General features: G+C 31.7%; 1 protein-coding gene across 4 annotated transcripts; it reads left to right on the forward strand.

Annotated features, from left to right (window-relative positions):
• On the forward strand, positions 1–12,441 carry LOC139523217 (phosphoenolpyruvate carboxykinase [GTP]-like). Of its 4 annotated transcripts, none has more exons than XM_071317055.1 (13): positions 1–162; positions 1,423–1,605; positions 2,162–2,283; positions 3,084–3,268; positions 3,523–3,726; positions 4,623–4,810; positions 5,758–5,887; positions 6,299–6,510; positions 7,433–7,613; positions 7,895–7,990; positions 8,590–8,693; positions 9,180–9,345; positions 10,434–12,441. In XM_071317055.1, the coding sequence occupies exons 2-13, from the start codon at positions 1,441–1,443 to the stop codon at positions 10,619–10,621; spliced, it is 1,941 nt and encodes a 646-aa protein (XP_071173156.1). In that variant the 5' UTR covers positions 1–162; positions 1,423–1,440; the 3' UTR covers positions 10,622–12,441. The 4 variants fall into 4 exon arrangements, with proteins under 4 accessions (XP_071173156.1, XP_071173157.1, XP_071173158.1 ...); XM_071317056.1 differs by lacking the exon at positions 1–162 and adding an exon at positions 192–751; XM_071317057.1 differs by lacking the exon at positions 1–162 and adding an exon at positions 240–532.
• The last annotated feature ends 4,546 nt before the right edge of the window (positions 12,442–16,987 follow it).

Raw genomic sequence — 16,987 nt, forward strand, 5'->3', positions numbered from 1 at the left:
AAAGCCCGAGATTATACGAAGGTAAATGACTGGTTCTTTGTAAAGGACCTACACTGTAAACTGCTTAGTTTGAAACCAGTTGTTTTCCTGTTCGGAAGTGTGGGTTGAAGTCTGATACGTTGTGCCTGCAAGAATCGGGAGTTTTTCACCTATAAAATAAAGGTAAGCCAAAAGTAGATGTATTTTAGTATTGCATAGGTTTATCTCGATGCGGTGAAGTGATTTTCATCGCATGACACAAATTATAAGAAGCCGGAAACAACTGGCAAATGTAAGCCGGCCGGCTGCATACTGTTATTTTCAATTTCGCCAGGATTAATGAAAGACCATTTGTCATCGCTATTTCATAGTGTAAATCGAGGCATTTCACTTTGATTCAAGTTGTTTTTACGCTGTAATTTTCGAATTTTAATTTAATTGCTGGCAATACATTGTTTTACGTGCTAATGAGATGCGCATAAACTATCCTTGAAGGTTCAAGGCCAGGTTGTTTACATGATATGATTTGTGCGTCTTGTTATTGCTGATACAGGTGTTTAGAAATAATTAAAAATGACGTAAATATATCTATTAATATTTTACTTATCTGTCTGCAAACGTGCAATTTTTGCATAAACATTGCACACAGTAGAAAAAATATGTGCATTGCCAATTGTTATTGTATTTATTGAACACTAATTAATAAATATACCCATACTCTTAGAATTTGTTATTGTGTGAAGATCTGGAACTAAACTACTATCAGCTAAAGGTAAAAACTGTATAAGACGATTAATAAGGCATAATTATAGAGATAAGTTATAATTGTCAAGTGAACAGGTGTGGGACAAGATTTTAACTTTAAATTTAGTATCCCATATTTTTTCAGAAGAAGTTTGTATTACCTCTTGATGTCTGTTATTTAGTGTTGTTAGATTGTTGTCTCATTCATTTGTTTATACCCCACATTTCTTTCAATTGTAATCAACCTTTTTTCCATATTAGATAAAGGAATACATCCATGACATCCATTTTAATGTACTTTTTTTTTTCATATTGAACATGTTGAAAAAATGTAACTTAAAATAGGAAAAATGTTCATTGTTGTGACTTTTAGAGAATATATTTAAAAATGTAAATTTCAGAGTTGTATTAGAAAATGTTTTGTGACATTCAGATGGAATTGTATTGGAAAAAATGACTTTCAGAAGGAATTATTTTAAAATGTTGTGACTAACAGATAGAATCTGTTTTGAAAAAAGTTATGATTTTCAGATACAATCATATTGAAAAGTTGTGATTTTCAGATACAATCATATTGAAAAGTTAAGTGATTTTCAGGTAGCATCTTATCGGGGAAAAAAGTGGTGACTTCTGGTAGAATCATATAGAAAAATAATGTGATTTTAAGATAAAATAATTCAAACAATTTGTGACTTTCAGGAAGAATAATATTGAAAAATGAGTGATAATAAAGCTGGGGAGAACACTAGTGTGTTTAGCCCTGAGAAAACCCAGTATTATGAGGTCCATAATATAGTGGTCCCACATATTGGACCAGTGCCTATTGCCAAGGGAGACTTTCACAAACTTCCTAAAAAAGTACAGAAGTTCATTGCCAAATGGGTGAGTTGATATGTAGTGGGGAAAAATGATGTTCTTTGAGATTTCTTTACAATAGATAATATTCATTGATGAATATGATGCATACAAATGCCATTTGTTAACCATTAAGTTGAAATAATAAAAAAAACCCACCTAATATGTCTGTAGGGTGAAGGTATAAGGATCAAATATTACATGTGCTACTATTAAACAATATTCCAGACCTCATCTCTACTTTACCTAATATATTGTTGAAGCGGAAATACTTTTTAGATCCTATACATGTCTATTTCAAGCAATTTATTCAAATAATTCAATTAGAGAATGTATAGTTTATTTAAGTCATAAGTAGCAGAAAAGTGCCTGGTGAATGAATTTATCTGTTCTACCTACAATTATATGGGAAAAGAAAGATAACTCAGATATAAAATATTGCATATTGTGTTGCATTGCTGAATAGAATACAAAAGCAGTCTTTAACCTTCAGTGAACACAAGTGCTTTTGATAAATAAATGATATCAAAAGAAATAAATGACTTTTTCTGTCTTTCATATACCTTGGACAATCTATTCATAGGTTGACATTTGTGCACCAAGAGCTTTATACATCTGTGACGGTTCTAAAGAGGAATCTGATGAGATCATACACAAATTGGTAGAAAGAGGTGTTCTTACAGAACTTAAAAAATATGAAAACTGGTAAGTTTATTATCGTTCAATTTTAGACCTAAGAGTAATGATATGATGGATATATACCCTGGGGGCCATTCATATTTTAAGAGTTGCCACTGCCCTTTTTGGGTTGACTTTATCTGTAAATCTACATTTGTGACAGTCAATTAATCAATAGATGGTGACTACACTGTTATGACTGCACTCTTCAAATATTACACTTTGATTCAATATTACAACAGTTCAAATAATCATCAGACCTCTAAAGAGCAACATAGTCTTCAACAATAGACCAATATCTACTGTATAATTCAGAAATTATTGCGTGCGTTTATTATTGCGATTTTTCAAAAATGGACAGGAATGCGAGTTCAATTATTACGATTTAAGAAAAATTTACATACAGATCTATAGTTAAGTTATCAAAATGTGAAATCTTATTATTGCGATACTCACCGAGTCGCATAATTCGCATTAATAAAAACCTCCCAATAATTTCTGAATTTACAGTATACAATTTGTCAAGCTCTAAATCATCCCTGGCCAAAAAAAGTTGGGAATAAATTAAAAGATATTAACTAGTACATCATAGAAGTTAAAGATTCATTTGACACAAGGAGTAGAAACATAATCTAGTTAACACTCCTATTTAGCTCACCTGGCTCTATAACAGATATGCAGGCTCTATAAACAACAAAAATGATCAATGCAAGCTATAATTTGTCATGTGAGCAATTCAAGCCTCTTGTAATAATTTGAAATGGCTTTTTGTAAGTTAATTCTGTCTGATTATAATAATATTATGTTAAAATTGATTTTCTTCACAGTTTCTTGTGTAGAACTGACCCTGCAGATGTTGCTAGAGTTGAGGCCAAGACCTGGATATCAACAGAACACAAGTATGATACAGTCCCTCATGTTAGGGAAGGTGTCAAAGGTATTTTGGGACAATGGATTGCACCACCAGACATGGAAAAAGAGATGAATGACAGATACCCTGGCTGTATGAAAGGTAAACATATACAGTATATAGATATAATAGATGTGGTATGAGTGCAAATGAGACAACTCTTCATCCAAGTGGACAGTTGTCTCAGTATATACAGTATACCAACTATGTCATCGACAGTGTGATAATGTGTGAAATTGTTTATCAATTATTCATTTTACCTCACTTTGCTTATTTGGAATATGTCCTATTGGAGAACCCATCATCAAATTGATTTACAGCTGACAAGTTTCTAACTATGCATTTATTAATTTCAGGCAGGACCATGTTTGTGATTCCCTTCAGTATGGGACCAGTTGGAGGGCCCATCAGTAAAATTGGGATACAGCTGACTGATTCTAACTATGTATTACTGTGTATGAATATTATGACTCGTGTAGCACCAAAAGTTTGGGAGACTTTGGGAGATGGTGAATTTGTCAAATGTATACACTCTGTTGGGTGTCCTAGACCTGTAGAACGTGAGTATTATGTCTCAATCTGCCTAAGAATCAGGAAGTGGAGAAAATATTACAAACAAAAACCAACTCCAAGTTGACATTAATTTATGTTCAAAATGTCCTTTTACTGTTCTAGTAGTTCCAGATATAATTTAGTTGAAATGCACTTGAAATTCACAATTAAGGGGAGATAACTCTGTGACTTGCTCTCATTCTTACCAAAATTTCTCCAGAGATTTCTTGAATTACCAGACATGCAGAAATGAAAGACATACTATTTCTAAATCAGGATGAGGGTAACTTCAAAATAGGATGATTAGGTAGGTGGGATTTTTACGGCCATGTTTTGATTTTTTTTTAATTGCCTGATTCTTTCAAAGACTTGTCTGTAAGGAGGTGTTAACTATGCATTGAGAGGTTCCTTTATTTCAGTGTTTGTCTTAAAATTTTCTACTCACTTTTTTATTACATGTAAATTTACAAGATTTACATTCATGTTATGTAAAGGATTTAAATAGTTGTATATAAAATATAAAATATATTTCAAATTGTGTGTAAAGGGGGAAGGTATGGTGCGGCTGGGGTCAAACCATTAAATCTCTTGTATCTATTACAGCTACAGAAGAACTTCCAGCGACTTTAAATGGGTCATTTGCAAAGAACTCTCAAAGCATTTTGTCCACAAAAAAAATTAAAAAATCATTAAATGAGTCATTCTAGTTTATTAATCATTATGCTTGATCAAGCCTGCTATACATATCATATCTTTGAAGTTAAAACCTATCTTATTAGGAGACATTCATTGTGTTCCGTTCTATCAATCAAAAGGATAAATATTGACTTTTATTTACAGATTTGACCTATCTATCTAGATAAGTAATCATTATTGTATGATGATGGACATTTTTATTTTACAGGAAAGGTTGTAAACCATTGGCCATGTAATCCAGAGAGAATCATGATAGCCCACAGACCAACAGAGAGAGAAATCATGTCATATGGTAGTGGGTATGGTGGAAACTCTCTACTGGGAAAGAAATGTTTTGCCCTAAGAATAGCCAGTGTAATAGCTAGAGACGAAGGGTGGCTTGCAGAACATATGTTGGTAAGTTCTTAGAATAGCCAGTGTAATTGCTAGAGATGAAGGGTGGCTTGCAGAACATATGTTGGTAAGTTCTTGAATTGAAGTTTTAATTGGAGCAAGAGTTGGTAGCAAGTGGAAGACCTGTTGATAATGACTTCCAGTGTGATTACTGTTGGACTCTCCAGTATAATTACTATTAGACTATCCAGTATAATTACCATTAGACTATCCAGTATGCTTATTTTTAGGCAATCCAGTATGATTACTCTTAGACTACTTCGTTTAACTTCTGTTAGACTATCCAGTTTGATTACTTTAAGACTACTTTGTTTAATTTCTGTTAGACTCAGGTATAATTACCATTAGACTGTCCAGTATGAATACTCTTAGACTATCCAATACTCTTACTCTTAGACAATCCAGTATGAATACTCTTAGACTATCCAATACTCTTAATCTTAGACAATCCAGTATGATTACTCTTAGACTATCCATTATGACTACTCTTAGACTATCCAGTATGAATACTCTTATACTATCCAGTCTGATTATTCTTATACTATCCAGTATGAGTACTCTTAGACTATCTAGTATGTTTACTCTTAGACAATCAAGTATGATTACTCTTCGACAATCAAGAATGCTTACTCTTTGACTACTTCATTTAACTTCTGTTAGACTATCCAGTATGATTACTTTAAGACTACTTTGTTTAATTTCTGTTAGACTACCCAGTATGATTATCCTCAGACTATTCAGTATTCAATATTTTTTTGCTGTAATGAAAACTGCTGGAAAAGTTATGATTTTACAGTACTTTCAATACTTATTAGAACAGAAAATAGAACTATTTACTGGAAAGTTAACATTTTGGATTCTCCTAAAGATCTCATGGAAGTGCAAATTCAATTATCTTTTAAAATGTAGAATATGAAGATTAAAATTCATTGTCTATTTTTTTTCTCCAGATTATGGGACTTAAAAATGATAAGACAGGTGATGAAAAATTCATTTGTGCAGCATTTCCCAGTGCTTGTGGTAAGACTAACTTAGCCATGTTACAACCATCTGTACCTGGATACACAGTCAGAGTAGTAGGTAAGTCAGGGAAACAATATTTTATAAGTGACAAACTGAGCATTTTTTTTTTAAAGTATTGAGTCTAGGAAAAAGATCTGTAGAATGTAATGTACTTTTTATGCCTGTGATATATCTGAAGCGTGATATATCTGAAGCATGATATATCTGAAGCATGGTTTATCTTCAGCTTTTGTAGCATTTATTATGCTTTTTGCAGCATTTGACTAACACTTCAGTGAAATATTTGGTAAACTATTTTTACATTTACACTAGCCTTCCTTAATGTCTGTTGTCATATAGAAAAAGAATTTTTATTTCCTATTCTCAGAATATGGATCCGGATTATGCATTATAAATTTCTACTTTTTAAGTGAATCATGTTATCAAACAAAAATCAAATACTTTGATAGTTATAATCTTCTGTTTCAGGTGATGATATTGCATGGCTTAAGTTTGACAAAGAGGGTACCCTGAGAGCCATCAATCCTGAGGCTGGATTCTTTGGCGTAGCACCTGGTACAAACTTTAAAACCAACCCCAATGCCATGAAGACATTCCAGAAAAACTCTATATTTACCAATGTAGCCGAGACTGCTGATGGAGGATTTTACTGGGAAGGCATGGAGGATGAAGTAGACAAGGTATTTATCCATTTGTATGACCTTTCAACAATAGTTTTGAATCAGTCCATCCTGTTTTCCTAGATGTATATATCGGTTTGCTAAAGTATTGTGCTTAAAGTAGCAATCTGTAATTCATTGTAGGAAAGCAACGATGTTCAATTTTAAATTACCAAGTACTGTTCACTACAGTATATCAAACAATTTGATAAATACAACCTACTTTTTTTTGCATAGGTCCTTTTTATATGACAGTAATTTTTGTATGCCCTACCTACAATAGTAGAGGGCATTATGTTTTCTGGTCTATGGGTCCGTTCATTCGTCTGTTCTTTCGTTTGTTCGTCCATCCGTTTGTTTGTCCGTTCTTCCCGATTCAGGGTTAAGTTTTTGGTCAAGGTAGTTTTTGAGGAAGTTAAAGTCCAGTCCACTCAACTTGAAACTTAGAACACATGTTCCCTATAATCTTTTTAATTTTAATGCCAAATTAGAATTTTTACCCCAATTTCACGGTCCACTGAACATAGGAAATGATAGTGCGAGTGGGGTATCTGTGTACTTAGGACACATTCTTGTTTTACCATGTATTAAGATTTTTGTTTTTGGGCCCCGTTATCAAATTGGTCCAAATTGACGTCTAAAAAGTCCAAAATTGATCATCAAAAATTGAATTCTTGGGGTTCTTTGATATGCTGAATCTAACCATGGATTTTAATGTTTCAGAGCTGTATCAAGCTTAAATGTTGTGTCCGTACTTGTCCCAATTGTTCAGGGTTTGACCTCTACAGTCGTATCAAACTGCAAATTTTATTATGGTAAATGTGTGAACTTTCACTTGAGCATCACTTTATATCATACATCAGCAGTTTCCAACTGATACCATTTCCTGATGGATAAATTTTTTTTGACATTGTGGTTAATAATTTGTAACTTCTTTCTTCAGAACATGATGATAACAACATGGTTGAATAAAAAATGGCAGATCGGAGCCCCAGGAAAGGCAGCACATCCTAATTCAAGATTTACTGCCCCTGCTAGCCAGTGTCCTAATATACATCCTGATTGGGAGAAACCAGAGGGAGTACCTATTTCTGCAATAATCTTTGGTGGAAGGAGACCTACAGGTAAGGTTGAGACTAGAGGGAGTTCCTATCTCAGTATTTATCTTTGTGGGAATTTTACGAGTAATTTTATGCATTGCTGACAAAAGACCAAAACTACTTTACTGGAACAACTTTGTTGTTGAATATATTTGCATGCATGACAGTCAATGGTTATTTTGTAGAAACTTTTATAATGCATTATGCTTTTTAAGAGAACTAAAGTTTTCAAAAGCCAACACAAATAAAAGTTTCTGTTCTCTTTCCTCAATATTTAAGTCATTTTTTGTTTTACTTGGTTATAGGTGTACCATTGGTGTTTGAGACTTTCAGCTGGCAGCATGGAGTGTCTGTGGGAGCCTGTGTCAAGTCTGAAGCTACTGCTGCAGCTGAATTTAAAGGTAATCAAATTTATAACAAACCATGATAATATAGTGTAAATAATATAATTTTGTAGGTACAAGTGTTTGTTAGTTCTCTTCTTATTTAGCAATTTTACTCATAAGTATAACAAAATTAGAGAAAAAATAATAGGGTCAAATTGGAAAGCATAACAATTTCTATCTATCCTGAAAATTGTGGGAAAATGTGCCTTCATGCAAATAAGCCATATCTTTTGGAGTTTTTGCTGCTGAAATGCTGAATTTAACCAGTTTTCTTATGAAAAATTAATTATGGATTTTGGGATGTACAGCAGTCGAGCTGGATTTTAACTGGTTTATTTTTGTGGTTGTGGCTGTTATCTTAAAAAAAAAAATGTAGACACTGGGTTAAACATGTTAATTGCATACATAATCAGCAAAACAAGTGAAACTATATTATGTGTATATAAATGCAATAATTAGGAAACTCACAATTTTTTTCAACAGTTGAGCATTAGACAGTCACACTGTGCCTTTGTAATTTAAAAGACCACATTCATTTCAATTAAAAGATTTAAAATTAAATAGTTAAAAATCCATGTATTAAGGATTGTTTCATTATATGTCTTGTATTTCAGGAAAGATGATCATGCATGATCCAATGGCTATGAGGCCATTTATGGGGTACAACTTTGGAAATTATCTAAAGCACTGGTTGAATTTGGAAGCCAAACCACACACGGTAGGAAAGAAAATGTAGTCTGCTACTCAAAAAATCTCATAATTCACTTTGTACTGATTCTTGGAAGTATTGTTTAGACACAGCATAATTTCCCTGAAAAAGATGCCCCAATATCGTTGTGTATTTTGATAGTTAAGGATATGAAAACTTTTTTTGGGGACCTCAGTATCTTTGAAATGTTTAACTTGACCTTAAATTGTTTAAGCCAACTTTCAAGTACTTCTTTTTTTTTTGGGGGGGGGGGGGGGGGAAGGGGGGGGGGTTGACTTTAACATTACAAAATGACCTTGAGTTATGTGTTTTTATGAGGATCAACATAGATATGTATAGTTAGTTTTGATTAATGTTTTCATGTAATTCAGTTAAAAATAGATACAAACTTTATAATTTATTGATCTAATATTGTAACAATACTATGAGTTTCTTGGTAAGGATACATTTCTTTGGCTATAAAAGTGGCAGTGATATAACTTTGAACTTTTTCAGGTTCCTAAAATCTTCCATGTGAACTGGTTCCGAGTAGATGAAGAAGGAGAATTCCTGTGGCCAGGTTTTGGAGATAATATCCGTGTATTGGATTGGGTATTAAGAAGATGTGCTGGAGAGGAAGGCATTGCTGAGAAAACTCCTGTAGGGTATATACCCAAGAAAGGTAAATACTGATGTTATGTTTGGGGAAAAAAACCCAATAGGAAATGTTCTAAACAAGGATGATTATTGGCAGATAGAAATTGCTCTTACTGCCATAGCTTATATACCTATGAAAGGTATATATTGGCACAAAAAAATGGCATATGTTATAGAAATGGCTTATATACAATGAAGAGAATAATACTTGCAGAGAGAAATACCTATACTGACATACTACTCTGTACAAAGATAGGTAAACTATTGGCCCAAAAGTAACTTATAATGCCATGGCTTAATTATATAACCCAAATATATGTCAACACTGACATTAAAAAAAAAAGAAGACTGGCTCACCATTCAAAGAAAAAATTATTGAGAAAGGAGTAAGTTCGGTAAGGGCCATATTTGGCCCCAATTATAAAGTTCATAGTTACAAGACAATAAATGTTTTAAGTTGCCTTAAAGACATGTTAGAAAGTTAAACAGAACTGGTTTTGTCAAAGTTTAATTCTAACACGTTGATTTTTACATCCAAAAAAGGTCAAGATAAGGGATTTTGGTGAAATTTGACAAAATCAGCTAGATTTCAACCAAATAAAGGACCAGGAAACATAGAGCGCAGGCTTCGACAAGCTTAAGATTCAAATAAGACATGTGATATGTCTTCACAAACATTATTTTAAAAGATCTTTGTTGTCGACGTATGCGCTCTATGTTTCCTGTCCAATAATCTATGGAAATTCACCCATTTTCATTGATTTTTTCGTGAAAAATCAATATGAGTACAACTTGTGACGTCATAATGAAACGCAGAAACGTAAAATTTTCAACAAAATGGTTTATATCCTAGCTAGTCAATGTATTAGCTATAATTTATCGTGATATTGGTCGATAAATCCGAATTTGAAATTTACGCTAAAAAAGGGGGCCATTTTAGGACCTTATCGAACATACTCCTTTATCTCTCTAACTTGATGAAATATACATTACCCAGTAATCAATATGCTGAAGACCAAAAAGTTTTGGAAAACTTTGCAAAAAAACTGTTGGTGCTTTAAATAGAATAGAAGTGCAAAAGTATATGTAATTGTTTTTGGATATATTTTTCAGAATCATTTAATTTGACCAACCTTGGTGATCTTAAATGGGATGAACTGTTCAGTATTCCTAAGTACTATTGGCTGGATGACATCAGAGAGAGTAAGAGATTCTTAGAAGATCAAGTAGGAACAGATGTACCACAAGTTATCTGGGATGAATTGGATGAACAAGAAAAGAGACTGCGAGATTTACTGTAAAACATTTTGTTGATCAGTAGACCATATCTTCCAAATGTTTTGAGTTAAGGTTACTGAAGTGTTTGGTGACTTTTTCACAGTATACATTAGTTAGCGGAGTGGAGTGGTGATAATAAATCAAAATATCTTTTTTGTTGTTATTTGTTAAAGACATATATTTTATATGCATTGTTAAAGATGCAATACAAGTGCTTGTAGTAGATAAAGAAATATTTATCAGATTAAATGTTGACTTTTAAGTATATGCATGTTATATAGTTGTTTGCTACAATTCTTATCATTAAAATGTCTCAGATTATTGGATCATTTTATGTTTGATCCTATGATCTAACATGTATTTGTTAATTTTTTTCACACGTTGGATGAAAAACATATCAACTTTTTAATTAAGAAAGGATATAAATTTGAATAATTTCGAAACTGAATTTAATTCTTCTTTTTTAATATTTTATTTTTTACTGTAATCTGAATTATGAAATGAAAAAAATTATAGTTACAAATGTTTTAAAATGTTTGCATAATTCAAAGGTTTTCTCATATTTTTATGTTTGACTTCTTTTTTAAGAAAATATGCCAAATCCAAGCTTGTATGTGTGGCATTATGGTACCATATTTTTATGTTTTATTTTTAGTACAGTTTTGTTTTATGTCATACAAGAGCTTACTAAATGTGGCATTATGGAATGTTACACCATATTTTTATCTGTAGGAGTTTTAAAGGTTATACTGTTATAAGTATTTTCAAGGTATATCGATCATAATTGAAATCCCAAGAGATAATCATTACATATCGGATTGTTAAATCCTTAGTTAGTCGATCAGTTGGTGCTATAAGTATAAAATTTACAAATGACCATTCCACTGTGATTTTATAAAGCTTAAGATATCATTTTAGATCCTTCTTTCTCTAAAAAATCTGATAAAAAAATGGTTTAAGATTTTATTTTTATAATGATATCGATTTAAATATCAGATATTCTTGAAATTTGTCACAAATAATTGTGTTTTGGCTTTCTGGGAATAAATCCAATTTCTGTTAATTTTAAAAACTATGATTTTATAGCTTAAGCTTTGATATATACAGAATAGCTAGCTTCTAAAAGCCATTGTTTAATTGCAGACCATTCTTGCAGTATATATAGATTGCAATTTTTATTATACATGTATATACATTTATGGATGAGACTTTTACTCTCATAGAATACCCGGTATTATGCATTACGTTATATTTAGTCATTATACATATTTGTTTTATCAACTTTCTTTTTGATTTGTTGATTGATTTTGTTAGATATAGTTATTCCATAAAACATTTCAAATGTAAAAGTTTGTTAATTGATATAATAATTGAAGTTTTTATAGAAGACAGTATACTGCATATTCATAAATTTTTGTGAAAAATGTGAGTATCGCAATAATAAGAACTAGCAATTTGTTATCTGTGTGCAGCCTTTCCAAAATTTGCAATAACTAATCTTGCATTTATGTCAATTCTTCAAAAAATGCAATCATAAATGCATACAATATTTGCATTTTTACATTAAGCTATGAACAATCAATAAATCTTTAGATGGTTTATTTATTACATTCCCTTTTCAGCAAGTGCATTTATCCTGCTGAAAACTTCAAAGTTTTCTGTGATTATTTTTTTTCTTTGTGCCATACAAAGCTTTAATATCATATTACTTGTTATTGTAAGAAATCTCTTATTTAATATTAATCTTATATAATTAAGGATATACGTAATGGTTTCTTTATATTTATATTGTTACAATATTGTTATTATATGAGTGTGTATAAATAAAGTAGTATTGCTTGCAGTTGTTTTTGTTGAAATAATGGCCCTAAGATCTCTAGATATATTCTTTCTTTAATTTGTGTTTGGTTGCTGTCTCAAAGATATGTATCTTATTTTACGTACACATGTCTTTACTATGTAATATTAACATACAAAGATGTGGAGTTAATTGTAACGAGACAGTAGCCAAACAGCACAAGTTTACCAAAACCATCAATGTAACAGTCCTCTAAAGTGAAAATTTGTTTAGCATTATTTGGGCACTATTTCCAATATTTCATGCTCTAGCAGCTCTGGATGATAATTCAATCAAATCTATTTTTCAAAGCAATCTCTGATGATATATCAATAAAGCTTCATTACTATAGACTCCCTGTATAATTAAATAAGCTCAGTAACAAATCATTTGGTCACTGGTCAATATTTTCCTAAAATTCTATGACATTGCCACTAAATTGTAAATTTCTTTAAGGCTTTAAAATAGGTAGTAGTTACAAAAGTAGTCATATGTTGTGGTGTCAAGGGGTCAAATGAGGATACTTGATTGATTGGTGTTTAATGAAACTTTAACCAATTTTGTATTTTTTTGTGGTGATCAATTTTTTGTTGGTAAAATAAGTCAAAGTGCTCAGAGAAACCACGACCTTCTGCAGGAAAACTTGAAATCCTTGTCAATTAAAATTGGAGTCTAGTGCAGCACCCACATCCTAGATTTGACCTCATTACGATTACCTCAATATTGACAGGCTAATGACCCAGTAGTTGGATATCTTAGACCACTCCGCCACCTAGGCCCCTGATAAATATATAACAGATGGCCATAGTAATTTAAAAATATCAAGTCAACAGCTGATTTATAAAATAATTGTTGATTGATTAGTCTACAATGAGTGCCTAAAAAAACTAAGAACAAGATACTTGTAGGTGAACAGCACTGCAAGCAAAGCAAATACACAAACAACAATAACAAAACAATGAAACAAACAATACTGACATGACAGATATACAGATACCATTCACAAAATAGATCAATCATGTGCACAAACAACATTGAACAAAAAAATAAGTGTACAAACACTGATACACTGTACTACACATATATACAAATAATACTTAGTAACAAGAAAAGAATACAGAGACTGAATCACAACTATACAAATAACACTTAGTATCAAGATAAGTTTAAATTTATTTACAGTTATACAAATAATATTAGTAACAAGATAAGTAAACATAATCGGACTAAAAGGTATACAAATAACACTGGCAATAAGACAAGTATACAGACAAGTACCACAGCTATACAAATAACACTAGTAACAAGATCAGTATACATTTACAGTTATACAAAAAACATTAGTAACAAGATAAGTGCACAGAATTTTACCATAGGTATACAAATAACACTGGCAATAAGACAAGTAAACAGACAAGTACCATAGCTATACAAATAACATTAGCAACAAGATAAGTGAATAGAATCTGACTAATAGGTATACAAATAACACAAGTAAACAGACAAGTACCATAGCTATACAAATAACATTAGCAACAAGATAAGTGACAGAATCGGACTAAAAGGTATACAAATAACACTTTTGATAAGATAGGTATATAGACACTAACACGAAGCTATACAAATAAGACACATAACTAGATACTGACACAGCTATACAAACAACACTATTAACAAGATACATGTACAGACAATGACACATAGGTATACAAATAACAGGCATAACGATATAAGTATACACATAGATATACAAATAAAACTAGTAATAAAAAAGATAAACAGACAAACAGCTATACAAACAACGTTGGTAAGAACATAAGTAAAGACACTGACACACAGATAAACAAAATTAATAACACTGGTAATAAAAAAGGTATACACACACACACACAGATATACAAATACCACTGGTAATAAAATATGTATACACACACACACAAATATACAAATACCACTGGTAATAAAAATGGTATACAGACACACAGATATACAAATACTACTGGTAATAAAAAAAGGTATACAGACACACAGATATACAAATACCACTGGTAATAAAAAAGGTATACAGACACACAGATATACAAATACCACTGATAATAAAAAAAGGTACACAGACACACAGATATACAAATACCACTGGTAATAAAAAAGGTATACAGACACACAGATATACAAATACCACTGGTAATAAAAAAAAAAGGCATACAGACACAGATATACAAATACTGGTAATAAGAAAGGTATATATACACACAGATATACAAATACCACTGGTAATAAAAAAGGTATACAGACACACAGATATACAAATAACACTGGTAATAAGAAAGGTATATAGACACAGATCTTAAAATAACACTGGTAATAAAAAAAATATACAGACAAACATGTATACAAATACAACTGGTAATAAGAAAGGTGTATAGACACAGATATTAAAATAACACTGGTAATAAAAAAAATTATACAGACACACATGTATACAAATAACACTGGTAATAAGAAAGGTATATATACACACAGCCATACAAATAACAATGGTTAGAAGATAAGTATACAGACACTGACACATTGATAAAGAATAACACTGATAACAAGAAAGGTATACATACACTGACACATAGCTATACAAATAACACTGGTACCAATTTATGCATACAGACAATGATACATCGGTATACAAATAACAATGGTAATACGATAGGTATACAGACACTGACACACATCTATACAAATAACACTGGTAAAGAGATAAATATACATACATTGACAGATAGGTATATAATAACACGAATAGCAATATAGGTATACAATAACACGAATAGCAATATAGGTATATAATAACACGAATAGCAATATAGGTATACAATAACACGAATAGCAATATAGGTATACACTATCACTAATAGCATTATAGGTATACAGACACTGACACACAGCTATACAAATAACACTGGTAACAAAATAAGTATACAGATAGGTATACAGCTATCATGGATAACAAGATAGGTGTACAGACACTGACACAGAGCTATACAAATAACACTGATAACAAAATAAGTATACAGACACTGACACACAGCTATACAAATAACACTGATAACATCCAGAACTGGGGAATAGACAACATCGACAAAAAAAAAATGAGTGCACAAACCAACACGTATAAAATAGGTGTAAAAACAATCCTTTAAAAAATGTGTATTGACAACATTCACATGACAGGTGTACAGACACCATTGACAAAACGGGTGTATAAAGAACACCGAAAACAGACAACAGGCAACATGACAGGTGTACAAATAAAACCGAAAGCTAGAAATTTGGCACGTCAACTATCAAGATACTCTGAGGCAAGATACCCCGTTTGCTCATGTTTGCATGATGCAATCATCGCGGAGACTGATTTTTTTAATTAATGAGCCGAATTTCACCAAAATAAAGGCAAATCTACTTATTATGCACAGCCACTGTGCAAATTTTAATTGGCCTTCTTAGTCTAGCTAATAGACACTTACATTTCGTTTAGAGGGTGTTTTTTTTTGTGTGTTTCTAAAGACATTTCTCCATTTAGCGATTTTTGTTAACACAAACTACCCCCCTCCCCCCCAAAAAATAATAAAATAAATGAGCCGAATTTCACCAAAACATAACACGCACACCTTCATATTAGGGGACGACCATTTGATATTCTGGGGGGGGGGGGGGGAGGAGGATTTGTTTTTGATCGGTTATTTGTTTTTGTAAACTAAGAGGACAGACTATTCATTTTCTGCACTATTGAAGCAAGATTTTTCATTTTCATTAAAGCAAGGGACTGATTATTCATTTTCACAACTATATTTATGATATTAAAAAAACATACAATTTTTAAATGATTTGTTTATTATAAATAACACATGTATAGTCAAGACATTATGTACCATTTAATCAGAACTAATCATCATCCTCTGCTGAAATGAATCTTTTATATTCCCAACTGCATATACATGTATTGCATACATACATAGTATTAAAGTTTGGTTGTAACTAGCCTTGTAACTAGCCTTGTAACTCTTTTAAAAGTATTGGCAATCAAATAGTGCCAACACATTTTTTTGAAGGGTTTTGGAGCCACTGAAGGCCCAACAAGCTATAGAACAAATGATGCAAAATCATGCTTTCTGGGAGTTCCGCAGACCCTTTCATAATCTAAAAATGCAAGTTTTGTTTTAATAATTTTTTGACAATATTTTGGTCTCAAAGCAAAATGTATAAATTCAGTGTAAGACTTAAGTTTCTAGGGACAACATCAAAAGACCAACGTGCATGATAAAGCAAAAATGGAATTCACATAGTTAAGTCTGTGGCTGCTGTTTTTTTTAAAACTCATGATCAAGTTTATAACAAAATTTCTAGATGACAAAAGGAATGCAACACTAACAGAATACACAAGGGCAATCAATGAACAAAAGACAAATAAATAAGAAACATTGATCCCGAAAAAATCAAGGCTACATCTGAGGGAAAACAGATCTTGTTTCTTGCAATGCACTTGCCGTGAACAGGTGAA

This window comes from Mytilus edulis, chromosome 5 (genome assembly GCF_963676685.1).
Source record: "Mytilus edulis chromosome 5, xbMytEdul2.2, whole genome shotgun sequence".
Classification (NCBI taxonomy): Eukaryota; Metazoa; Mollusca; class Bivalvia; order Mytilida; family Mytilidae; genus Mytilus; species Mytilus edulis.

What these genes read in the sequence shown, in the direction of transcription:
- LOC139523217 (XM_071317055.1), top strand. Translation starts at nt 1,441, where the DNA reads ATGAGTGATAATAAAGCTGGGGAGAACACTAGTGTGTTTAGCCCTGAG. An exon ending in GTGTCCTAGACCTGTAGAAC is followed by an intron (nt 3,727 to 4,622) that starts GTGAGTATTATG and finishes TTTATTTTACAG; the next exon opens with GAAAGGTTGTAAACCATTGG. An exon ending in GGCTTGCAGAACATATGTTG is followed by an intron (nt 4,811 to 5,757) that starts GTAAGTTCTTAG and finishes TTTTTTCTCCAG; the next exon opens with ATTATGGGACTTAAAAATGA.